At 41.8% G+C, this 26,371-nt stretch overlaps 1 protein-coding gene across 1 annotated transcript in view; it reads right to left on the reverse strand.

The window, feature by feature from the left end:
- Window positions 1-21,830, reverse strand: part of DPYSL3 (dihydropyrimidinase like 3) — a 114,832-nt gene extending 93,002 nt beyond the window's left edge. Inside the window, exon 1 of the mRNA XM_003900311.3 lies at window positions 21,050-21,830. Within this exon, the coding sequence (XP_003900360.1) occupies window positions 21,050-21,430 (381 nt within the window). The 5' untranslated portion in view covers window positions 21,431-21,830. The remainder of the gene's footprint in view (window positions 1-21,049) is intronic.
- Window positions 21,831-26,371: the final 4,541 nt, after the last annotated feature.

The following is a 26,371-nucleotide window of genomic DNA, read 5'->3' on the forward strand; positions in this document are numbered from 1 at the left end:
ATCAACTTTACATGGTAAGTAACAGATCCAAGTCTCACCCTCACTTTCTGAGCTTTCAGAGAATGCTTTTTAGTAAGAGCTGTTATATAATAAGAGGTACTTTTAAAAACAAACAGTAACAAGACACTAACAGGAAGCTAGGTGCTTTGAATTGCCTGGCCAGACATGACAATGACCCCGGCTAATGTAACACTGTGTTTGAAATCAGAAAAGCTTGCTGTGACTTCCTGATAAACTGTGTAATCAACTGATTGATGTCCAATCATTCACTATTTCATTCCAATGTTCATTAAGGTTCTATATATGCCAGGCACTGTTCTAACTCCCAGCTGTACAACTGTGGAAAAGATAGATTTTGAATGAGTTACTCAGACTTTCTCATTTATTTATTCAAAAATAGGTATTGAGCATTTACTATGAGTCAACCCTGTGCTAGCGGTAAGGACATTGCTTTCAAAGGAATCCCAAGTGAGTGGGAAAGAGGTTAACAAGCATTTATTATACAGAATAATGAGTATTAAATAGAGGTGCATTCTGAAGCATATAGGTGGACCTCACCCGGAGAAAGGTCTCAGAAAACTTAAGATGAAGATGAGATCTGAACAAGAGGGAGTTAGAATAGCTCAGTTATCTCATCTGTAAAATGAGAATAACTCAATTATCTCATCTGTAAAATGGGGATAATATCTCGCCCCCAGGGATACCGTGAAGGCCCAATGAGCTACATATGTGAAAAGTCCAGCCTGGCACTGAGGAGTGAGCATTACACGTTACTTTCCATCTCTGTCATTGAACGCACAAGAGATGACCAGGATCTTTGTCTGTCTGTCTGTGGCTAATGAACTGTGAAATCAGCAGCCCACATAGGAAGAAATCTTTGTCTCCGGCCTCATTAGCACCAGGTTCCCGGCAAGTAACCAGTTCCAGACACTGGCCTTGGAAGGGAGCCCGTGCTGCTGGCCACTTCATTTGGGAATTTCATCCTGTTGCAATGATTGCACCAAACACAATTTTTCTCCTAAAGTGGTTTCCTCCCCTATCCTCCTCCCCTTCACCAAATGATTTATGTCTCACTGAGGGCTTTTCCCCTTCATAGCCCATCTGGCCTTCCTGCCTCAGCCTGCAGGGAGGGTGTAATCCTGTGTTTGCAGCTTTACAGATGGTTTCTATGGAAATTATGACAATATTACAGCTATTGTGGAGCCACATCACTGCTAACTGAATGAGGAGACAGGACTTGAAAGGGGAAATTTGGAATTAAATATCAACAACCTACATCCTTAGAGACAATGACTGGTTTTCATGGAGTTTTTCCTATCAACAGTAACAAACAATAACAAACAGTAACAAACAATATTGTTCTTGTATTAGCAATATAAGGAAAGGTTATTTCTCAAATTCTTTGTGCAAGCTACACAGTGTAGAGAGAATCAGCCCCTAAGCAAGTGCTCACTGGTAATATTCAGACATCAGAGCAAAGTAGAATTTTGGATAGGGGTTAAAAAATCGAGGCATATAACTCAGATAACCGAATGCTTCAAATCTCCACCATGTCGCACAAGACCAGGCTACAACTGCATATGATTTGGTGTGGTTTGTTAACTGCTCCCTAACATCAACAGAAGAACTCAGCAAGGAATTGGGAAACAGAAATGCTTATTTAGAGACAAGGAGTGGTCAGCATCCATTACTAGTTTCCAAAGGTTCAGATGGTAAAGAAGTAACCACAAAAAACCTCCATTTAGAGTTTCTCACCAGCGTCATTCCTTCCTTTTGCTGTGGGCCATACTTTTTATATTTGTGTATTTTCCTACAGCCCATGAGAGGTTTAGTCTCTCTTTTGAACTATGTTTTGAGGTTGATTTAGGAAGGATCTCTTTTTTGTAAGAGAAATTGTACTGCTTTTATTCAATTGCAAAAGCAACCCACAGCATCATAGAAAATGGAACTGAAGGAACAGAAGAAAACACAAGTCACACGTTATTTATTCCTCTTACCACTGCTAAGATTTTGTAAAATTTCCATTTAATTTTTTGATTGTGGCTGAGAGAGCGAGTTGGGAGATTTAGACAAAATTCTTGCTTTGTGAGTTGTCTTGAGTTGATGCAGGTTACTTAATCTCTCCAAACCTCAGATTTTTAAGCCAAAGAGCTGATCATACCTTCTTTCAAAGGGCCAAGCGACTAAATAAACCAGGAGCACTTCCTCACAGCAATACTCTCCCATAGTATCATTTTTAATGGTTCTAGAATACTTTCCATCATATGAATATGACATTATTTATTTACAATATTCCGTTACTAAATATTTCAGTCGTTTTATGTATTTTTTACTATTAAAACGCATAGAGTGACTTCTTATAAATAATTTCGAGTCTCTCCCTTTTTTTTCCTATGTATTATTCATCAGAGAAATTTAATTCAACTAATTTGCATCAAATATGCTGAGCACAAGTGTTTGTGGTAAGGCATAAGCAGCAGGCCCTGCCCTTACAGAGCCAAGCAGGAGGGTAGAGTGGAAACAGCACTGATCTGGGAAATAAGAAATTTGAGTCTCAGCTCCACCTCCCCAATCCCCTTCTATTAACTGTAACTTGGGCAAAAGATCTAATTTTTCCTTTCTCATCTGTAAAAATGGTGTAATTATAGTACCTTCCTCCAAGGATTTTTGTGAACAGAACTAATTAATGTAAAGTGCTTTAAAAAGTGCCTGGCACTGCACTATTCACAATAACCAAAAATGTAAGCAACCCAAGGTCTATCAGCTGATGAGAAGATAAACACAATCTGATATATACATACAATGGAATATTATGCAGCCATAAAAAGGAAAGAAGTACTGACACATGCCACAACATGGATGAACCTTGAAAACTATGCTAAGTGAAGGAAGACAAACACACAAGGCTACATATAGTATAATTTCATTTATATAAAATAGCCAGAATAGGTAAACACATAGAGAAAGCAGATTAGTAAATGCCAAAGGCTGGAGGTTATAGCGTGATGAGAAGGTTCTGGAACTACATTGTTGTGATGATAGTAAAATATTGTAAAGGTGCTTTATACTTCTGAATTGTACTTAAAATGGTTAAAAAGGTAAGTTTATGCTATGAATATTTTACTACAATTTTTAAAAAACAATGTCTGGCGTACAGTAAGTGCTCAATAATTTTTATTTTTCATCCTTATCACCTCTCAAGTCCTCAGTTTTCCTATTTGTAAAGTAAAAAGGGTAGGACAAAATAATCTTGAAATTGCTTCTAGCTCAGAGTTTCTATCTATAGTTTAGTTGGATGAATGCCTTGCGATGAAGAAATCTTTTCATGAATATCGATTCCCTGCCTTCTCCCTCCTCTGGCCCGAAAGGGGCCAGCCAGTGCCCTTCTGAGCACTCATTTCTGTAGCTGCCATCACTTCTTCAACATGATCCCTTCAAGCACCTGATAGATTTCTGACTGCTATTAACCCTGAAGAGACTCATGGTGGACACTGAGTAAACATCTGTTGGGTCCGTAAATGGTAAATGGATAAAGAATACACGAGTGAAAGAGTGAATGGAGAGCCACTGACTCTCACTGAATACTTCAAGTGGACCTAGCCCTGGCTGAATTACTGACCTCTAAGTCAGATTTCCTGAATGGTGAGCACACATCTTCCAAGAGGTAATCAATTCATTCTTCCAATTATATCCTTTCACTGCATATTCCTGATCACATTTTTATTGGGCTAGTCATTATCTCAACCCCCAAACTCTACTGAATCTGTTGACATGTTTTAAGGGTAAGTGAGCTTAGCATTCTCCCTCTTTGCTTAACAATGCCACATGCTATTAATTCCCCAGAGGCCTTCTTTTCCACCATTACCACTCTTTTCGCAGCTTCAGGCTGTTTGCTACCTTGCCCCGCCCCACCCGCCACCCCTCCATCCCCCCCCCGTTCCTTTTTTCTAGCACTCCAGTAAAGCTTTATTTTAAGCTTGACCTCCTTCTTCCTAATCACTCGGATTTCCTGTATTTGTTTCTTTCCCACTGTCATTTCCAGGTTATCCTCTTCAACCTCCCCCTTTCTCCTGTCTTTGTTTTTAACAAGCCTTGCCTCCATTTCATAAATTTGCCTTCTCTAAATATTTTGCATTGTTCTCCCTTCAATGTCAGATATGTATTTAATTTTAATTTCCTCATCCAATTTCAGGCATCATGAAAGGGGAACAAGTGTTTCTGAGCCTTTCAGATTGTCTTGCTTAGTTATCATATTTACCTCAAATTTTGGAATCTTTTCATATTGAAAAGTTGCTATGACTTGCTATTCACTCTTGCACACATACAAACACACATACACCTGTGCCACTTTTCTTTTATTCAAGACCAGGAGTTGGCAAACTATTGCCCATGGGTCAAATTCAACCCATTACCTGTTTTTTCTTTTTTTTTTTTTTTGAGACGGAGTCTCGCTCTGCCGCCCAGGCTGGAGTGCAGTGGCCAGATCTCGGCTCACTGCAAGCTCCGCCTCCCGGGTTTACGCCATTCTCCTGCCTCAGCCTCCCGAGTAGCGGGGACTACAGGCGCCCGCCGCCTCGCCCGGCTAGTTTTTTGTATTTTTTAGTAGAGACGGGGTTTCACCGTGTCAGCCAGGATGGTCTCGACCTCCTGACCTCGTGATCCGCCCATCTCGGCCTCCCAAAGTGCTGGGATTACAGGCTTGAGCCACCGCGCCCGGCCCTGTTTTTTCTTTGTTTGTTTTTAAATAAAGTTTTACTGGCACACAGCCACAACCATTCATTCACATGTTGTCTATGGCTGCTTTTACACTACGGAGTTGAATAATTTGAACAGGTACCTTATTGTGTACAAACCTAAAATATTTCCTATCTTGTTCTATACAGAAAAAGTTTACAGACTCCTATTCCAGATCATTGAGAGCTATCTCATCCTTCATCTGAAAACCCTTAGCTGACAACATGCATTGCCAGATACACTGCCTTCATTTCAAATCCCTCATGCCCATTTTGAACTCCTCACATCCCACCCTGGAATCTCACTAAAAAGTTCCCTTAGTGCACTACGACGGTCTGGCTTCCTGACACTCCCTGGGTGGTATATAGGATAAAATTGTGTCTCTGGATATAGTCTTGTCTGCCTATCAATTTTGTGAAAAATCATTATTCATTAACTGTTTTTTCCCTTCTCACTTAATATCCATTTATCATACAACTTTCCATTTCATTGGTTTTATTTATTTCTGTCTAAGTGGCAGGATGAGGGAATATTATCCAAAGGGAAAAAGGCCCCTCCCTAGCCCACTTCAAACCCAGCATAAGCATTACATCTTTCTTCTTTAGTCCAGAAGGTGAACACAGTAGCTAAAGCAGAAAAGGTCAGAACCTAGGAGGCCCTAGAAAGAAACCAGGAGGTAGATCAAGGGAAGGAAGAAGTGAAGAGGAACTCGCACAGCATGCTGACAGCACGCATTGCTGTCAAGTAATTCTGCCCTCAAAGGAGACCCTCTAAAAGAGCAATGAGTGGGCTACAGGGTCAAGTGGACCTGGATGTGAGTCCTATCTCCGCCGCCATCCTTTGAATATTATCTACCCTGATTTTAGCAAGTGCCTTAAAATCAGGCTGGCCCACCAGCAAGCCACAGCAGTCAATTAAAAATTATCATTACCAGCCTGGGCAACATAGGGAAACTCCATCTCTACAAAAATTTTAAAAATTAGCCTGCATGGTGGTACATGCCTGTGGTCCTGGTTATTTGGGAGGTGGAAGTGAGAGGATCACTTGAGCCCAGGAAGTTGAAGCTGCAAGTCATGATTGTGCCACTGTACTCCAGCCTGGGTGACAGAGTGAGGCCCTTCTCAAAAGAAAAAAATATATTGGCCAGGAGTGGTGGCTCATTCCTGTAATCCCACCCCTTTGGAAGGCCAAGGTGGGTGGATCACCTGAGGTCAGGAGTTCGAGACCAGTCTGGCCAACATGGCAAAACCCTGTCTCCACTAAAAATACAAAAATTAGCCAAGCGTGGTGGTGGGCACCTGTAATCCCAGCTACTGGGGAGGCTGAGGCAGGAGAATCACTTGAACCTAGGAGGCGGAAGTTGCAGTGAGCTGAGATCGCACCACTGTACTCCAGCCTGGGCAACAAGACTGAGACTTCGTCTAAAAAAAAAAAGAAAAGGAAAAAAATATATCATTAGGCACTTGGGGCACATCATGGTAACTGTCAGAGTCCCTCTCCACTTCTTCCTTCCCATGCTCTATCTCCTGGTTTCTTTCTAGGGCCTCCTGGCTTCTGATGTTTTCTGCTTTAGCTACTGTGCTCACCTTTTGGACTTGACCGGATTCTGCTTTCCTATTTTGATTCTGTGAGCCCCATGTTCTCAGTCTTCAGAAGTTTCCTCTGTTAGACATTTTATTTTGGACTCCTCTTAGTATCCAAGCCAGCTCTAGGTATTGGATCCCATTCAGCACTGATGCTTAGCTGCCACCATACCAGAAGAGAACAGCACAGTGGCATATGGAAAGCAATCAGAGAGTCCTTGGGCTTAATCCTGACTTTGTCCATTTCTAGTTGTATGATTATAGGAAACCGAGTAATCTTTCCACGACTCTGTTTCTTTTCTGGATTATGTGGATATTAATGCCTATTTTGTAGAGTTGTCATGAGGATAAGAGACATTATTTTCTCGAAAAAATAAGTACTCCATAAATGTAATATTTCATGAGAGCACACCCCTTGAACCTCACATTTGTGCCTCAAACTCAGGGAAATGTAAAATTCCAAGAGATTATTGAGGGAGCTATTAGGTATAGAACAAGTCTGTCCTGTTAGTTAGCTCTCCTTTTACAAATTCAGCGTTCTTTCCTTTTATGTTTTTTTTTTTTTCTCTCCAACTAAGATTTAAAATTCTTTCTCTTAAATAATAGACACTGGAGACTCCAAAAGTGGAAAGGATGAGAGGGGAGTGAGGGCTGAAAAATTACCGATGGGTACAATTTTCACTATTTGGGTAATGGGCAAACCTTACCTTTACACATAATACCACTGCACAACATAGTAGGACTGCACATGTACCTCTTGAATTTAAAATAAAATTTAAGAAAATAAAAAATGTTCTAATATGAAAAAATAAAATAAAAAATTCTTCCTTTTCCCATGTCTTTTACAATATCCCACTTATATGGCTCTTATGGCCCCTGCACCTCATCTACTGAATAATGTGGCCCAAGTAATGTTACTTCTGATGCCTCAACTGCCTCCATCCCAGGTTGCACTCCTCTTTCTTAGAGAATTTACGTGAAAGGCTCCCCTGATTTTGCACACCCCAGAGTCCTGCCCCTAAAGTTTCAAGTAGAAAGCATCTATCCCATGTTCAGTATTCCTGCAGCACAAAAATGATCACATGCAGCCTTTTACAGGAATTTTCCATTGATAATGAAATGAATGTGCACAAAGATTATCTAGAAGAAGGTTTACCACTTTCTTGCTTATAACAACAAAAGAAGAGAAAGTACATATAAAACCACAACTGAAAATACAAACATATATGTCCTATTAAAGGAAATTTTTAATTAAATATATGACACATCAAAATAGAGTAACAGAGAGCCATTGTTAGTTATGCTTTAGAACATCTCTGATGCTCTGTGAAGATGCCAGGATGATTGAAATCTACGAAGTAGTTTAAGGTTTCAGGTTTAGCATGTTAAGAAGCTTAGAAGTCATCATTCCATCCTAACAACTAAAACGCTAAACAAACAAAAAAATCAACAGTTCTTCTTAGACCTGGCAGAGAAGTGAGGTCACAGAACAAACCATTTCCCCCAAAACTGGGTAGACAGACAGACAGATACAGAGAATCACATATATCTACACAGAGACCCATAAGCAGAAACTTCCATAGGAAATAGCCTGGGATAGGAAAACTTGAACTGCAATTGGTTAATTGCTGGATGCTAGATACGGATAACTCAGAGAGTTAAAAAATTCAGATGCAGTCATGGCAGCAGCAGGGCGGTGTGGCAGAAGCATGTGAATTTTACCTTCAAGAACTCTGCCAGGACCTCATAGTCAATACTGGAGAAAAATTCTCTCCTGCTTCTGTCAGGGAGAGGAGAGAGGAACCACTTTGAAATACATTAAAGCATGCTGTTCACAGGAACAAGATATGCTCTCCGGAGAAACTACTTTATTAGAGCCTAAGCTGCTAGAGTTTTGTCAGAGCCTAACCTACTTGGAGAACAAAATAATACCCAACTCTGGTGAGCTCAGCCTTCAGCAGGTGAAGGAAAATATGCAACTCCAGCACCCTCCCCCTGTCCTTTCTCATATAAGGTGCCAGCGCAATACTGAGAAGCACTTGAAATGTTCACAGTCCAGGGGCACAGGCACACCAAAAAACTTAGAACTAATCATAGGACTGTAAAACCCTTTCTCTTCCCCTACATCTTGCCACTACATTACTAATGGCCTGTTTACTAGAGTTCCTTTTACTCAGTACATGGACCCACCTCTCAACAAAAAATTGAAGGGTATACTAAAAGGCAGAAAACCCAGGGTAAAGAGACTAAAACAAGCATCAAAACAAGAGTCAGCTATGGCAGCAAGGTTGGAATGATCAAAAGAAGGCATTTAGATACACTATGATTAAGATGCTAAGGGCTTTAGTAGAAAAAGTAGACAACATGGAAGAACAGATAAATAAGGTAAGAAGACAGAAATTCTAATGCTAGAGATAAAAAAAAAAAAAAACACTGCAACATTAATGAAGAATGCTTTTGGTAGGCTCATTTAGTAGATTAGACAGAGCTGAGAAAAGAATGTCCAAGTTTGAGGATATGACAATAAAAACTTCCAAAACTGAAATACAGGGAGAAAAAAAAGACTAAAAAAACGACCAAAACAGAATATCCAAGAACTGTGGGACAATTACCAAAGGTGTAAAATGAATAATGAAAATACCAAAAGGAAAAGACAGAGAGAAAGGAACAAAAGCAATATTTGAAGCAATAATGACTAACAATTTTCCCCAAATTAACGTCAGGCACTAAACCACAGATCCAGGAAACTCAGAGAATAGCAAGCAAGATAAATGTTAAAAACAAAAACAAAAACAAAAACAAAAACCTTACACCTAGACATATACTCAAATTTCAGAAAATCAAACATTTTTTAAAACTCTAAAAGAAGCCACAGGGGAGAAATACCTTCCCTATAGCAAAGCAAACATATGGCCTTCAGGCCCGAGGCAGCAGTGGCTCAAGCCATAATCCCAGCACTTTGGGAGGCGGTCGTGGATCACAGTCAGGAGATCCAGACCATCCACAGCTAACTTTCACGGTGAAACCCGTCTCTACTAGAAATACAAAAATAGCCCCGAGGCCGAGGTGGCGCCTGTGGTCCCAGCTACTCGGGAGGCTGAGGCGAGAATGCTCGGCGTGAACCGGGAGGCGGGCTTGCAGTGAGCTGAGATCCGGCCACTGCACTCCAGCTAGAAGCTGACAAGCCTTGAGACTCCGATCTCAAAAGAAAATTTCATCCAACTTGTCCTCAGAAACCAGAAAAGAGTGGATACAAATATTTTAAATATTGAGAGAAATAAAAAACATCAACCTAGAATTTTGTGAGATCATCCTTCAAAAGTGAAGAAGATATAAAGACATTCTTACACAAACAGAAATTGAGGGAATTTGTTCCCAGTAGAGTGGCCTTGCAAGAATCAGCAAAAGAAGTTCTTCAGAGGCCGGTGGTCGGCTCAAGCCTGTAATCCCAGCACTTTGGGAGGCGAGGCAGTGGGATCAGAATCCAGAAGATGAGACCATCCTGGCGAATCTGATTGAAACCCTGTCTCACTAAAAAATACAAAAACTAGCGGAGTGGCGGTGGCAAGCCTGTAGTCCCCAACTACTTTCGGGGAGGCTGAGAGGCAGGAGAATGGTGAACCCGAGGCCGGGCTTGCAGTGAGAGCTGAGATCCGACCACTGCACTCCCAGCCTGGTGACAGAGGCAAGACTCCGTCTCAAAAAAAAAAAGAAGTTCTTCAGAGAGAAGGAAAATGATATAGGTCAGAAACTTGAATCTACATAAAGCAAAGAAGACCACCAGAGAATAAATAAGTAAAGGTAATATAAAAACTTTGTTTTTCCTGTTCTTAATGTATCTAACAGATAACAGTTTATTCAAAATAATAATAGCAATAATGTATTCTACTATATATGCTTATGTACCTATATCTGCTTCTGTATAGTTGAAATAAAAGAAAGTGATGATACAAGAGATGGGAGAAAATAATTAGGAATATTTTATCATTATAAAGTACTTGCACTACTCATAAAACAATACAGCAGTATTTGAAAGTAGACTTGGATTATTTGTAAATATATGTTGCAAGCTGTAGGTTAACCATTTAAAAAGTTGAAAAAAAGAAGTATAATTGATATGCTAAGAAAGAAGAGAAAATGGAATCATATAAAATTCTCAGTTAAAACCACAAAAAACAAAAAAATTATAGAAGACAAAAATAGGAACCAAGAACAAAGACAACAAATAGAATACATTAACAAATATGGTAGATATCCATCTATAATCCATCTATAACAATAATCACCTTGCATGTCAATGATCCAAATATACCAGTTAAAAGACAGAGATTGGCCGGGCGCGGTGGCTCAAGCCTGTAATCCCAGCACTTTGGGAGGCCGAGACGGGTGGATCATGAGGTCAGGAGATCGAGACCATCCTGGCTAACACGGTGAAACCCCGTCTCTACCAAAAAATACAAAAAAAACTAGCCGGGTGAGGTGGCGGGCGCCTGTAGTCCCAGCTACTCGGGAGGCTGAGGCAGGAGAATGGCGTGGACCCGGGAGGCGGAGCTTGCAGTGAGCTGAGATCCGGCCACTGCACTCTAGCCTGGGAGACAGAGCAAGACTCCGTCTCAAAAAAAAAAAAAAAAAAAAAAAAAAAAGAGATTGTCAGAATGGATCAAGAAACAAGGCTCAACTTTATGTTAACTACAAAAACCCCACTTCAAAAATAAAGACACAGAGAGATTAAAAGAAAAGGGATAAAGAAAGAAATACCATGCTAACACTAATCAAAAGAAAGTGCAAATAACTGTATTAATTTCATCCAGAATAGACCTCAGAGCAAGCAAAGTTATCAGAAATAAAGAGGGACATTACATAATGGTAAAGGGGTAATCAATTCTCCGAGAAGGCATAAAAACCCTCAAGAGTATGTGTCAAACAACAGAGGATCAAAATACATGAGGCAAAAACCTAAAAGAACTTCAAGGGGAAAGAGATGAATCCATTATGATAGTTGAAAACTTTAATGCGTTTCTATCAGAAATGGACAGATCATGGGCAGGACATGGTGGCTCATGTATGTAATTCCAGCAATTTGGGAGGTGGAGGCAGGAGAATCACTTGAGTTTGAGAGTTTGAGACCAGCCTGGGAAACATAGGGAGACAGCATCTCTACAAAAAATTTAAAAATTAGCTAGATGTGGTGTGCACACCTGTGGTCCCAGCTACTCAGGAGGCTGTGTTGGGAGGGATGATCACCTGGGCCTAGGAAGTCACAGCTGCAAGCCATGATCATGCTACTGTACTCCAGCCTGGGTGACAGAGCAAGACCCTGTCAAGATGAAAGAAAGAAAGAGAGAGAGAGAGAGAGAGAGAGAAAGACAGAGAGAGAGAGAGAGAGAAAGAAAGAAAGAGAGAAAGACAGAGAGAGAGAGAGAGAAAGAAAGAAAGAAAGAGAAAGACAGAGAAAGAGAGAAGGAGACAGGGAGAGAGGGAGAGAAAGAGAGAAAGAAAGAAAAAGAAAGAAAGAAAGGAGGGAGGGAGGGAAAAAGAAAGGAAGGAAAATGGACAGATCCAGCAGGCAGAAAATTAGTAAGATTAATGAAGACATAGTTGGGCTAAACAATACTATCAATCAAGTGGATAAAATGGACATCTATAGACTACTTCATCCAACAAAAGTAGATCACACATTTTTCCGAGGCACAGATAAACTGTTCAACAAGAGAAGTGACATTCCGGGCTATAAAACACATCTTAACATATTTAAAAGAATAAAATCATGCAAGCTGCTCTTGGACCACAATGGAATTAAACTAGAAATAAATAACAGAGAGAATGCTGGAAAATCCCCAAATACGTGGTTATTAAACAACATAATTGGCCGGGTGCAGTGGCTCATGCCTGTAATCCCAACACTATGGGAGGTCGAGGCAGGTGGATCACTTGAGCTCAGGAGTTCAAGACCAGCCTGGCCAACATGGTGAAACCCCATCTCTAGTAAAAATACAAAAATTAGCCGAGCTTGGTGGCAGGCGCCTGTAATCCCAGCTACTCGGGAGGCTGAGAAAGGAGAATTGCTTGAACCCAGGAGGCGGAGGTTGCAGTGAGCCAAGATGGCCCCACTGCACTCCAGCCTGGGTGACAAGAGTGAAACTCCATAGTTTCTTAGAAAACTAAATGTACTCTCACCATGTGATCTAGCAACAGTGCTCCTTGGTATTTACCTAAATGAATTGAAGACTTATGTTCACACAAAACGTATGTGCACATGAATGTTTATAGCAGCTTTATTCATAACCAACAAAACCTGGAAGCAACCACGATATCCTTCAGCAGGTCAGTGAATAAATAAACTGCTGTGCATCCAAATACTCAGCAAGAAAAAGAAATGAGCTATCAAGCCATGTAAGGATGTGGGGAAAATGTATGTGCATATTACTAAGCGAAAGAAGACAACCTGTATGATTCCCACTATATAACACTCTGGAAAAGACAAAACTATGGAGGCAGTAAAAAGATCAGTGGTTGCCAGGAGTTGGGGGCAGAAGAGAATGATGAATAGAGACAGCACAGAGGATTTTTAGGGCAGTAAAACTAATTCCTATCAGATATTACAATGGTAGATGCCTGTCATTGTATGTTTGTCCAAGCCCATAAAATGTGCAACACCTAATGTAAACTATGGATTTGTGGTGATAATGACGTGTCTCTCTCTCTTTTTTTTTTTTTTCCCCAGCAGAGTCTTGCTCTGTTGCCCAGGCTAGAGTATAGTGTTGAGATCTGGACTCACTGCAACCTCCGCCTCCCAGGTTCAAGCGATTCTCTCACCTCCTGAGTAACTGGAATTACAGGAGCCCGCCATCACACTTAGCTAATATTTGTATTTTTAGTAGAGACGAGGTTTTGCCATGTTGGACAGCCTGGTCTCGAACTCCTGACCTCAGGTGACCTACCCGCCTTAGTTTCCCAAAGAGCTGGGATTCAGGCGTGAGCCACCGCATCTGGCCAATGATATGTCGATGTAGGTTCCTCAGTTGTAAAAATCTGCCACTCCTGTGGGGAATGTTGCCAGTGAAGGAGCTTGTGTGTTTATGGAGACAGGGGTATATGGGAAGTACTCTCTTAACTTCACTGTGAATCCAAAACTGCTCTAAAAATTCAAACTTACGGCCGGGCGCGGTGGCTCAAGCCTGTAATCCCAGCACTTTGGGAGGCCGAGACGGGTGGATCACGAGGTCAGGAGATCGAGACCATCCTGGCTAACACGGTGAAACCCCGTCTCTACTAAAAATACAAAAAATTAGCCGGGCGTGGTGGCGGGCGCCTGTAGTCCCAGCTACTCGGAGGCTGAGGTGGGAGAATGGCGTGAACCCAGGAGGCGGAGCTTGCAGTGAGCCGAGATCGCGCCACCGCACTCCAGCCTGGGAGACACAGCGAGACTCCGTCTCAAAAAAAAAAAAAAAAAAAAAAAAAAAATTCAAACTTACTTGTTTTTTTAAAAAGGTGATATCTGTCTGCTCAGGCTGCTATAACAAAATACCATAAACTGTGTGGCTTATAAATAATAAATGTATTTCTTACAATTCTGGACACTGGGAAGCCCAATGTAAGGCAGATTCAGTGTCTGGTGGAGGCCCGCTTTCACCTGGTGCAAGGAGCAAAGCAGCTCTCTAGGGCCACTTTCATAAGGGCACCAACCCCATTCATGAGGGCTCCATGCTCATGACCAAATCAGTATCATCACCTTGAGGCTTAGGATTTCAACCTACGAATTTGGGGGTACACAAACCTTCAGACCATACTAAATGATAAAAAAAAAAAATTAAACACAGAAATACTGCATGTCCTCACTTTTGGAAAAAAAAATGCATGTCACAGATACACACACACACACATACACATATACATATACACACACAGATGGGAAGAAAATACACTCCTAGGTTAATGGCAGTTTTCTCCAGAAGATCGTGAGAAAATGATGTTTATGTTTTCTTACTGCTGATCTCTTTGGTATATCTTCATTTTTCCAACATTGGTTTTTCATTGTGCACCTACATAGCTGGGGCTTAATAAAGCTTTTTGCAAAGATGAGTAAAGACAAAAATCAGCAGGTAAAGGGAGACATGGGGACTCCCTTGCTAGCCACAAGCTATCGGTCTACCTCCACATGCATATTTGTAAAGAATGCTGAGCACTAACCAGCACTTGGTGTGTAACCTCATCACAAGCCTTCAACAGTTTTGAACTGTCTCCCAAAAATTGTTCAATAAAAGGGCATCTATCACTGAAGAACTCTTTTTTTTTTTTTTTTTTTTTTTTTTGACTGAAGAACTCTTGACAATGGACTCATTAATGACTAAGTTGTTAGAACCACTGACTATTATCTATGAGGCTAGAGATCATAGACTTCCAAGCACTCACCCAATTGGTTGGACAAGACAAGCCACTGGGATAAAGGAAAACAACCATAATTTATATTTGGGTTTTTTGTATCTCTTCTTTTTTAGTTTAGATTTTTTATTTACATTTTATGATGATCATAAGATGTTTTCTTTTTCAAGACAGGGTCTCACTGTCACCTCTTCCAGTCACGGCTGGCTGCAGTCTCGACTTTTCAGGCTCAAGCAAACCTCTTACCTCAGCCTCCTGGGTAGCTGGGACCACAGTCATGCACCACCATGCCTAGTTAATTTTTAAATTATTTTTAGAGACCGAGTGTTGCTATGTTGCCCAGTCTGGTCTCAAACTCCTGGGCTGAAGCAGTCCTTCTGCCTTGGCTCCCAAAGTGCTGGGATTACAGGCATGAGCCACAATGCCCAACCAGTCAAAAGATATTAGTGTGATATTTCCATATGTAATTTATGTATATGTACATATGTGTATACATACACACACACACACAAGGAATATGGAGCACGCTCAAAAAATTTTTGTTTAAAGATGCACAATTAAGAAAGTTTACAAGAAGACCATTACTACAGGGACCATTTGGTCTAGCCCCTTTGTTTTAGAAAGAAGGAAACTATAGCTCGAAAGGAAGGGAGGTAACTTGCCCAAGTTGTACAGCAGGTTAAAGGTTAGGTCTGGAAACTGAGACTGCTAATACTTTATCCACTTTGACTTTCTGTTTATTTGTTTTTGCCTAATATGTTCTTTGATGGAGTAGAACTGTTTTTTGAATGCAATATTATTCTTTGTTACAAACATATTTTAATGTTACATTCTCCTAGAAGCTTAATTTTAAAAGTGCTCACACACCTAAACGAACCTTCTGCCTCCTCATTTGCAGTCACAGATTGCATCCTCCTCAGACAGATTTCCTCTTCCTTGTAAGCTTTACTCCCTGTCTCGTAGAAACATTACTTGTCGGGATAACGCCCAGTGGAAATAAATCACCAGGAGAATCAGCTGTAAGAGTCACTGACTGAAGTCATCAGAGACAGTGTTCTGGCTGTCTTAAACATTACTTACAAGAGCTGTCAGCAAAACCCTGTCTCCAGGGACCATTACTTTGAGGGAACTCTGCCAATCGCAGCATTACTGAGAAGGCATATTTTTTATGTTCCTCAAATGCCTACTGTCAAACTAAACCAAAGTTCTGCAAGGTCACAAACACTTCCAAGTTTGGGGAAGGAAACCTACTCCCACGTTCAAGTGTGGTCTGAAGGCCAGGTAAGCGGGAGGCCTTTTTTCCTAGCTTTGGTACAAACTTTTGTTTGTCAGAGAAGCCTTATAAAATTCATTTACATGCCAGAGTTTGGATTCTGATAGCTAGCAAGGCCTTTATATAAGCCTAGAATTCTATTTCCAGCTCTCTCCCATTGTGTAGGGTAAGGAGGAGAACATCAATTTCTCTGAGTCATTTTGAAAAGTTTTAGCCCAGGAAAAACAAGACAAATGACAAATGGTAAAAAGGTAACAGCCACATCTCATTTGTTTCTAGATTGTTCCCTCTGCACCCAGAGCCCCTGCCAACTTCATGAAGGAAACATCTTGCACAAAAGAGGCCCACATGGGAAGCAGGAAACTAGAAATGACCCAAGACTCCTGATAGAAAGTTATCAATAAAAACCCCTGTAATCATAATGTCATTACTTTGTTTTTGCTGGATGACAAAGTCCTTATGATATAATTTGCTCTTGGCAGACCATATCATAATTGTCTTCCTCTTAGTAACTTTTTTACTGCTAGGAAAATTCTGTGTGCATGGAAAAGCATCTTGAGAAATGATAAAAAATACACACTTTTCACTTAGAATTGCTTTTCTACACACTTAGTATCAAAAATTATAAACGAAAAGTTGTGTAAGCCAACCACAGAGGATTTTAGTAACACGAATGCTGAGGATTTTAGTAACACAAATGCCTATTATGAGAAAACTCTAAATACACAATTTAAGAAGGTGTTTATAGATAAGTTTAGAACCACTATATTAGCATCTAGTGCTACCTCAAACCTGGAATTTTGCGCTCAGAGACTTTTTTTTTCCTTTTTTCTTTTTTTTTTTTTTTTGAGACAGAGTCTCACTGTGTCGCCCAGGCTAGAGTCCAGTCGCATGATGTTGGGTGACTGCAACCTCCGCCTCCTGGTTCAAGCGATTCTCCTGCCTCAGCCTCCTGAGTAGCTGGGATTACAGGTGCCCACTATCACACCCAACTAATTCCTGTATTTTTAGTAGAGACGGGGGTTTCGCCATGTTGGCTAGGCTGGTCTCAAACTCCTGACCTCAAGTGATCTGCCCACCTCGGTTTCTCAAAGTGCTGAGATTACAGGCATGAGTCACTGCTCCTGGCCTACATTTTTATATTTTTATTCTGCTAAACACTTTTGTTATTTAACCTCATTATAATTTGTTAAATAAACTCATTTTATTAAGATAGAAGTTAATAATTAGGTATGCTAGATACAAAGCATATTTTGATTTTACCGAGACATTAAAAATATCTTTTGATAGCTCTGCAATCAACTTGAAAGAATAAGGATTTTGCAGCAACTGTTCTCCAAGGTTGAACAACTGGTCTCAAAGTATCCTGTGTAATGGGCTGGTGGGAAAATTGAAGAAGGGTTCTAGAGGTATGGCAGGAAAATCTGTCCTTGCTCTGAATAATATTGACATGTCAAGACCTGACACAATGGTCAGGCTGGTCATACTAAAATAAAGAAGCAGCCTCCCCACCTGGAAAGAACACAGACTCCGGAATCAGAAAAATCAGATTGTGAATTCTGGCTCCCCCACTTATTATTTATGTGATTTGGGACTAAACAATTAGTCTCTGTGTTTCAATTTCCTTATCTGTATCATCATTTTCTGTGAGGAAATGACCTTTTGAGCACTATTTAGGATAGGCACACATGAAGTGTTCAAAAGGTGGTACTTACTATCAAATCAACAAATGGTACAAAGCTGGCAGTAGGAGTAATGTATTACAGAATTAAGGTTTAAGATTATTATGATATAATAGAAAAATAAGCTAAGATAGTGATAAATATTATAGAAGGAAGAAAAATAAAATTCTACAGTTAAGATTTTTTTGGGGGGTGGTTTGTTTTAAATTAAATTGTACCAGCATAGAAGGGGAACATCCTGGCCTAACAGCAGGTTACATGAAAAAAAGTTTCTGAAAGCTTGAATGACAGGGTGTTTGTCATGGAGACAATAGTAAGTCACAGATGCATATGTTCCATAAAAGTCCAAAAAATTAAGTAGCATAATGCACTTCACCATGACCATATCCCATCTGAAGCAACGTATTCAGTTCTGGGCACTGAATTTTGAGAAAAATATTTACAAAATATGTAATATAATATAACTTGAAAAGGAAATCAGAATGGCAAAATGCTCATACAAGAGAAAACTGAAGAAGCTAGGAATATAAGGGTAAGAAAGAAATTTAGGGAGAATGAGATAATTGCCCTCATACATATAACGGGCAGTAAAAATTGAAGAGTAATAGTAATAACTAATATGTACTGAATACTTATGTGCAAAGTAGTCACCATTATCCTTATTTTGTACAGGAGAAAACTGAAGTACCCAGAGGCTAACTTACATGCTTACAGTCATATAACTAGTAAAGGTTGGGACAGGTTTCACTCCATTAGTTCATCTCCAGATCTGGGAGAGATATTAGAGCTATTTGCCAAAACTTTCTGGTCTTACAGAATCATGGCGAGATTGTATTCCACCAATTCCTTTGAAGTTGAGTATAGACATGGTTTTTGGCCAATGAAATGTGAGCATACATCATGTTCATTACTTCAGCAAGGAATTAAGTGTGTATACAATTTGCCACATACTATTCACAGACATGTAGAGATGGAGCCTCCATCAAGTTAGGCACAATAATGAATGGAGCTTTCCTGTTGACTCACACTGGACAAATAGGAGCAAGAAATATGCTGTTATGTTTTTTATTAAGCTGCTGAGAGTTGGGGGTTGTTTGTTACTGTGGCATCACCCAGCCTTTTCTGACAGATACAAGAGTGCACATACCTAAAAATCATTAAAATGTCTCAGAATAAGGAACATATTTACCCTTATATTTCCAGAGGTCAGAACTAAGAATAATTTGTAGAAACTACAGGTAGGCAGATTTGGGCTTAATTTTTTTTTTAAGTGAAGTTGTCCAAAAAGTTGCTTCATGAGGTAGTGAGCTCCCTGACAATGGTTGTATTTAAGCAGAGGCCAGATGATCATTTTGCCAGCTATGTGGCAAAATAGATGGTTTAATTAAGGAAGTTTAGTGTATCAAACATTTATTGAGCACCTCCAATGTGCCAAGCATTGTAGCCACACAGATAAATCCAAATACACAATCTCTACCCTCAAGGGAATAAACAACAAGTTCAGAACTTGATAACCTCTGTGGTCTCTTCTAACAGTGTGATTCAACCAAATTAGAGATAATAACATGGCCTGGATGAAGCAGATGGCAAACCCAAACTTACAAATAACTATGTAGCACTAGAAATGCTGCCGATGCCTAGGTTGTATTATTATTTCTCAATTAGTAGCCAAAAGTATAGGGTTTGCAAAAGGGAGGAAAATGGGAGAATTGCTAGGTTTAAAGGAGGAATATTTTCCCTTTCTCTAGTTACCATTCTTAAATCTTGCAAACCCAGCATATTATCTGGCTTACATCAGGGGTGTTTCAGCAAAGGGAATAGCACTGACTCACAGCAATTGTTACCGACCTTTTCCATCACTACTCCCGCCCCTTCCAGTCAGGAAGGGAACATTTCAATACGGATCAACTCAGACATGAAGAAAGGAATAACCTTTCTATAGGGCTCTTCTTCAGTTTAGGTACCAACCAAAACATTTGCAAAATATCAGAAGTTTTCCCTAAAGCGTTGTTCCCCTAAGCAAAGGCTTAGGGGAAACACACACTAAAAGGATGATGTGAAAATCACAAACTAAATGAATGATTCCAGAGGAAACCGACATTGTTTTCCAAGTGGTATCCTCGAACAGCACTAACTTCAGCACTTATTTTCCCTGGTGGTCTTAGTAGTTAAAGGCTGGTTGGTTGGTTTGTCTAAACTTTCAAAAATCAAACAGTGGAGAGAGATGCTGTTCTTTCACTAGCTTATTGCATTTTAATGGAAAAACAACTAAAACCTAGATAAGCATTAACTGTAATTGCTCTGAGGCAGACATTTCCATTTCAGGTTATTATTCCTAACCATATTAGTGCAGAATAATACATGCGGATGGATTTTGCGGCCATTACCTAGACAAGGGTGAGGGCATCTGATTACTATTATTCCCCAGCTGAAAGCTTCAGTTTGAACTCTGAAGGCTCCAGCCCTGCCAGGCCCTGCAATTTCTGAACTACATCTCTGATTCTCTATGAAATAGACACATAAATCAGGGCAAGCTAGATTTCAATGCCATCCCTTCAGTCAGTTCAGTGTGACATAAGTTTCTCAAAAATACACATACAGAAGAAATTGGCTTTGGCACATTTAAGAGCAGCAGGGAATTTGCATCTCATGCTAGTTTAATGTGCACTCTTAATACTCTCGTCTATTTTCTAAAATATAATGCTATTCTTGCAGAGGCAGCTGGACCCCTTGATACCCGGTCTTGTGCCAAGCTGTGTACACAAATACACTCTTGACAAACACAGATGTGAAATGCCGTGCTAAGACAGAAGCGAGGCATAGAGAGAGATTCGCGTGTTTAGTCTAGAGGCTCCACACCCAAAAGTTTCAGGGACAGCTGATGTTTGAAGACTCAGAGGGGAGACCGCCCCTCCTGTACTTTCATCCGGGCACTACGGAGATGACCCCCATATTCCCAGCATCACTTTGCCCTCTGCCCTGGTGACCTGGGTTGAGATTTAATCTAGGGCCAGAGGGGGGCAAGACAATTGTGCTGTTGGCTACTCATACAGAGAGAAGAGCTGGAAATCACTAAGCCTTCCCGGGCTGACACACCCACCCAGAACGGATGGCCCAGGAGTGCGGCGAGGAGGCAGGGGTAAAGGACGCGGCTCCAGGCAGGGGAACCTGGGCATTCTTTCCGCGCTTGCACGAAGATGCTGCAAGTGGCGACACGCGCGAATCCAGGGTCTGGGCTAGGAAGTCGCGCAGAGCTCAGTGGAGGATGCCCCTTTCCTCCTCCTGGTCCCCCAACCCCGTGCAAAGTGAGCTGGAGAAAGTTGTGCCCGGGCCATGGCGGCCAGGGCTGGAGAAAGGAACGAAGGCAAGCAGGGAAGTGACGGGGGCCCCCTTACCTTGTCCTTGGGGCCGAGGTTCTGCAACACCTCTTTACCGGTGGCGCTCCGAATCTCCACCCCGGAGGGCGCGGGGGACGCGGGCGCGGGATCCCTGCTCTCTTCCCGGCCTTGGCCCCTGCGCGGGGTGTCCCCCTCGGTCCCGGGCCGGCTCCCTGAGCCTCGGTCGCTGCCCTGGCCGCTCCGAGGAGTCTTCGCGCCCCGCTGCCCCACGCTGAGGGCATCGAAATCCAGCGTCTTGCTCTCGAAGGCGCCCTCCACGTTGCAGAACATGCCGCCGTATTTCTGCCGCGGGACCTGGTCCGTGGTGCCCGGCCTGGCCAGGTACACGGGCAGATCGTCTTCGTGGGAGCTATCCCAGCCTCTCCGGCCCGAGGCCATGGTTCAAGCGCGAAAACGGCCCGCGGGTTTTTCTTCCCCAGAGGCGGAAAGGGCAGCCGCCGGCAGCGTGCGCCGAGCCACAGTGACTGGGGCGGGAGGAGGCGCCTGAGCCTTCGCGCCAGAGGCGGCAGTGCTGCTCCGATTCCTGCCTGTCCCTAGCGAGCCAGAGAGCCACACAGCCAGCTAGCGCGCGGCGCAGGGGCCCGGAGTAGCGGCGCGCTTGGCTCGCTCGCTGGACCTCTCGCCCGGCCGCACCTCCTCACGCACCCCCAACCCTAACGTGGCCTCCCGGGCTGACGCAGCGTCGGTGCCCATCACAATCACAAACCAAACTTGGCGCGCGCGCACACGCACACACAGGCGCACACTGCCCGCTCGCGCAACAGCCTTGCTTCACACACTTTCATGCAATTCAGACGTCTTAGAAATGTTCACACTCAAGCACTTGACTGCTTCACCCACACTAACTCCCTAGTTTGCCTCACAAACACAAAGCTTTCTGACGTCCCTCATGCACAAAAACCCAGCTGACCCAGGTGGATTCATCTCAAAGCCAAGTCCTGATTTACAACTAACACATACAAACTCAAATTTACTACGGACTCGCAATCCGACCCAGAACCCCGGACTTGCCTCATCCTGATCTTTAGGATGACACTCACAATTACACCCAGTTCTAGAATCTGCCTTGCAAACCCACACTCTCACATAAAGTCCTGAATTGGCTTATACACACAACACAAACACACACACTGAAAGAGAAGTCCTCTTACTTCATTGAGAGTCACAAAAGCCCTTTGACTCACGTAAGCCCTTTCCTGGTTTCTATATAATATTCTAGAATTTGCTTTTTACCACCCCTAATTTGCCTCACACACAATTACATTTTAGATCACACACACACACACACACACACACTCTCTTAGATTTTGCCTTGCAAAGCACTCTTCATTAATGCCCTGTCCCTCATACAACAAACCCCAGATTTTAATCTCACACACTAACACAAGTCCAGGTTTACCTCAGTCAGAACCGACCCTTAGATTCACACCCAAGCCCAGATTTACTTCAAAATCACACAACCAAAGACTTCACTTTTCATGTTACCTCACATATATGCAGACTTTACTTACGTACGTCTATGCTTTCATAACCTCATTCTCCTCCCCACATCCACCCAGGTATACTCTGATGCAGACTTTGCCACATAAACAGAATCCACAAACTACATGCCTTACATCATGTCTGCACACACTACCTAAACCCAAAACCTGTGGTGCCAGATTTAACTGGGCTCCCTCTCAGAAAGTCACCTATTTGTTTATTTAGTCAACCGACATAAATCAGATACCCATTATGGCTTTCACAAGATACTGGAGCGACAGTGTCGAACAAGGGAGATGGGCCTGTCCTCACCAAGAATGTAGTCTCTTACCACCCATCTAGGTAGCACAGTCGTTCACTGTTCTGCTCAACATACTGAACTTTGTTTATTTTGTGAACCAAACACTCCCCCTCCCAAGCACAGACACACACACGCTAATGGAGCTTAGGCAGAGATCTGGTCTGTTCAGTTCACCTTTGTATATCTTGTGCCCAGAACATCTACAGGCACTTGATACATTCTTTTTGAATAAATGGAGGATAACAATAACAACAGCAACACCAAGGAACATTTATGGACTTACTGCTATGTGCCAGTCATTATTATGATTGTTTCACATATATTAACGCATTTAATGCTCATAAGCATATGGCAGGCTTCTTTGTGCACATAGACATAGTCTTTGAAGGCATCTGCATAGAATTTGATGAATTGAACCTCTGAACTCTGATTTTGGAGTAGAACAAAGGCTCTGGAAACTGGAATGTCAGTCTTAGGTCTGTGACGGCCACAAAAATTTGGGGAATGGAAGTTGGCCTGAACTTAGATCAAAGACAGATATCTTGACACAAGTTAAACCTATCCCCTGGGCAGGTGCGGTGGCTCACACCTGTAATCCCAACACTTTGGGAGGCCGAGACAGGTGGATCACCTCAGGTCAGGAGTTCAAGATCAGCCTGGCCAACATGGTGAAACCCAATCTCTACTAAAAATGTAAAAAATAGTCGGGCGTGGTGGCACCCACCTGTAGTCCCACCTACTTGGGAGGAGACTGAGGCAGGAGAATTGCTTGAACCCAGGAGGTAGAGGTTGCAGTGAGCAGAGATTGCGGCACTGTGCTCAAGCCTAGGTGACAGAGCAAAATTCCATCTCAAAACAGCAACAACAACAACAACAACAAAACCCTATCCCCATTGAAGAGATAGCCACTTGCTAAACTGCCTGTGCTCCATCAGAATTATTTACAACTTCTTAAGCTGACTTCCTCTGGGCAGGTGCTCCTTCTTAAATGCTGGTTGGTGATGGACTCAGAATTTCCTGTAAGTGCTGCTTCAGAACAATTACAGTTAAGGCTTAGCCAGGTTTTATTAGTTTCGGGCTCTGCACTAAGGACATCCAGGCAGTATCTTAATTAGTCTTAATAACCTTACCTGTCAGGTACTAGCATTTCTTTTTGTTTGAGACAGCATCTCATTCTGTCACCCAGATGGGAAAGGCGGGAGTGCAGTAGCCAGATCACAGTCCAGGGCAGCCTTGACCCCAGGGGCTCAAGCAATCCTCCTACTTCAGCCTCCTGAGTAGCTGAGACCACAGAGGTGTGCCACCATGGCCAGCTAAACTTGTATTTTCTGCAGAAACAGAGTTTTACCATGTTGCCCAGGCTGGTCTTGAACTCCTGAATTCAAGCCATCTGCCCACTTTGGCCTCTCAAAGTACTGGGATTAGAGAAGTGAGCCACTGCACCTGGCCTATTACCTATTTTCTACTAATGAGGAAGCAGAGGCTCTGAATAAATGTCCAAGTTATAAAAGAGTCATAACTTGAAGCAGGATATGTGCAGAGTCTGTTTACTTTGAGAGAGGGCACATTCTGCATGTAGACGCACACTTTTATGTGCATATTTGCGAGGGGGCGTGGGAGCGTGGGCATGCAAACAGAACTTTGTAGTTGTACGTGAGCCCCATTGTTAGAGCTGCATTGCCTCACCACTATGTCTGATGCAGTGTATAGTCACGATAATTACATTTGTTGACAAAATCTCACATTTAAAAGTAACAGTTACATGTACACATATGTGTTTAATTAAGAAAGTACAGCAGCCTATTAAAATTTTAAAAAGACTAAAATGGGAATGGCTGATCTGACTCCAGTTCTGCAACTATGTGGCTTTAGGCAAATGTCTGGCCCGACCTACTTGTGTTTTTCTCCTTCATGTTGGCCTCCCACTGAAGAGGATTATGATGGACTTCGTTCCTTGAGCAAGCCATTGTGCTAAGAATTTCATAAACATTGCCTTAAACTTCCTAAGTACCCCATAAATCTGAAGTGATGATTATTTCCATTTTATCCATGGAGAAAATGAGCCTTCGTGAAGGTCAGTTCTTTCCCTGAAGTATCAGTTAGTACTTCAAACTGGAATTCAAACCTTCCACTAGCCGATTCAGACAGAACCTGTGCTCTTAACAAAAATAATAATAGAGCTCTGTCATGAGGATTCAGAGAAATAATAAATGGGAAGGCCAAAATTAAGGTGTTATGGAATGAAATATCTCTAAGTGCCCCAGTTGTTCTTGGACAGAAGTTAACTTTGGTTAAGGCAAACACTCACATAAAAACAGTATCAGACCGCTTGACTCTAAGCAAAAGCATTAGCCCCATGAACACATGGCAGTTTTGTCATGTCCCTTTCTAGTAAGATAGAGGATACATTACTTGTGACAATCACAAACATAAGAGCAACAGTATGTCTATGGATACTGTAAGTCAGACCACCCAGGGAAGGGGTTATCCAAAACCAATGTACAAACAGCAAACTATTTCTGTAATGTGAGCAAGAAAATAGAGCTTTGAACTTGTCACACGCCAAATCAAATTTTCATTTCCTGTAACTGAAGTAAATCATATGCCACTTTGTATTGAGATGACTTGTGATGTGAGCACATAGCATGTCTGATTATAACTCTAGGAAAATGTATTCCACAGGCATCTTCTATTACCTCTAGATCAGCAGAAGGCAGAAACTCCTCCCCAGAAAGCAATGATATGCACTAAGCAATCCTGATATGGCAGCACACAGAATACACTTTATGCAAAAATAAATTGTTTTGTTTTGTTTTGTTTTGTTTTTTTCTGAGACGGAGTATTGCTCTGTCACCCAGGCTAGAGTGCAATGGTCCGATCTCGGCTCACTGCAACCTCCACCTCCCAAGTTCAAGCGATTCTCCTGCCTCAGCCTCCCAAGTGGCTGGAACTATAGGCGCCCACCACCATGCCCAGCTAATTTTTTAATTTTTGGTAGAGGTGGGGTTTTGCCATGTTAGCCAGACTGGTCTCGAACTCCTGACCTCAGGTGATCCGCCTGCTTGGCCTCCAAAAGTGCTGGGATTACAGGAATGAGCCACTGCGCCCAGCCACATTGCATTCTTATAAGGCAAAGTCTACCCAACAGAAGATAAAATTTTAGTTCTCACTAAAGTTATGCCTCTATTCTCAAAATAAGAAGAAAATAGAGGAGTTATACAATTAATAATATGTATATTGACTCATCAGTTAATTTAAATAATTCTAATCAAAACCTACCCTCCTTCTTTTCTTTCTTTGAGTTGCGGGAATTTGAACCTACATTATCTTGTCCTGATCTTGATGGACATAGGGGTTAGAAATCCAATTTTTCATAGAGAGATGCCATATATAAATCATATATAAATAAGGCAGTATTTACAAAATGTTCAGCATTCTGCTTGACATACAGTAGGTGCCCAATAAATATTAGTCTCTCATTTCCTAGGCATATAGATATATTATTAATATCACAGAGACTTTGCAATGAGCTTGAT

Source organism: Papio anubis, chromosome 5 (assembly GCF_008728515.1).
Source record: "Papio anubis isolate 15944 chromosome 5, Panubis1.0, whole genome shotgun sequence".
Classification (NCBI taxonomy): domain Eukaryota; kingdom Metazoa; phylum Chordata; class Mammalia; order Primates; family Cercopithecidae; genus Papio; species Papio anubis.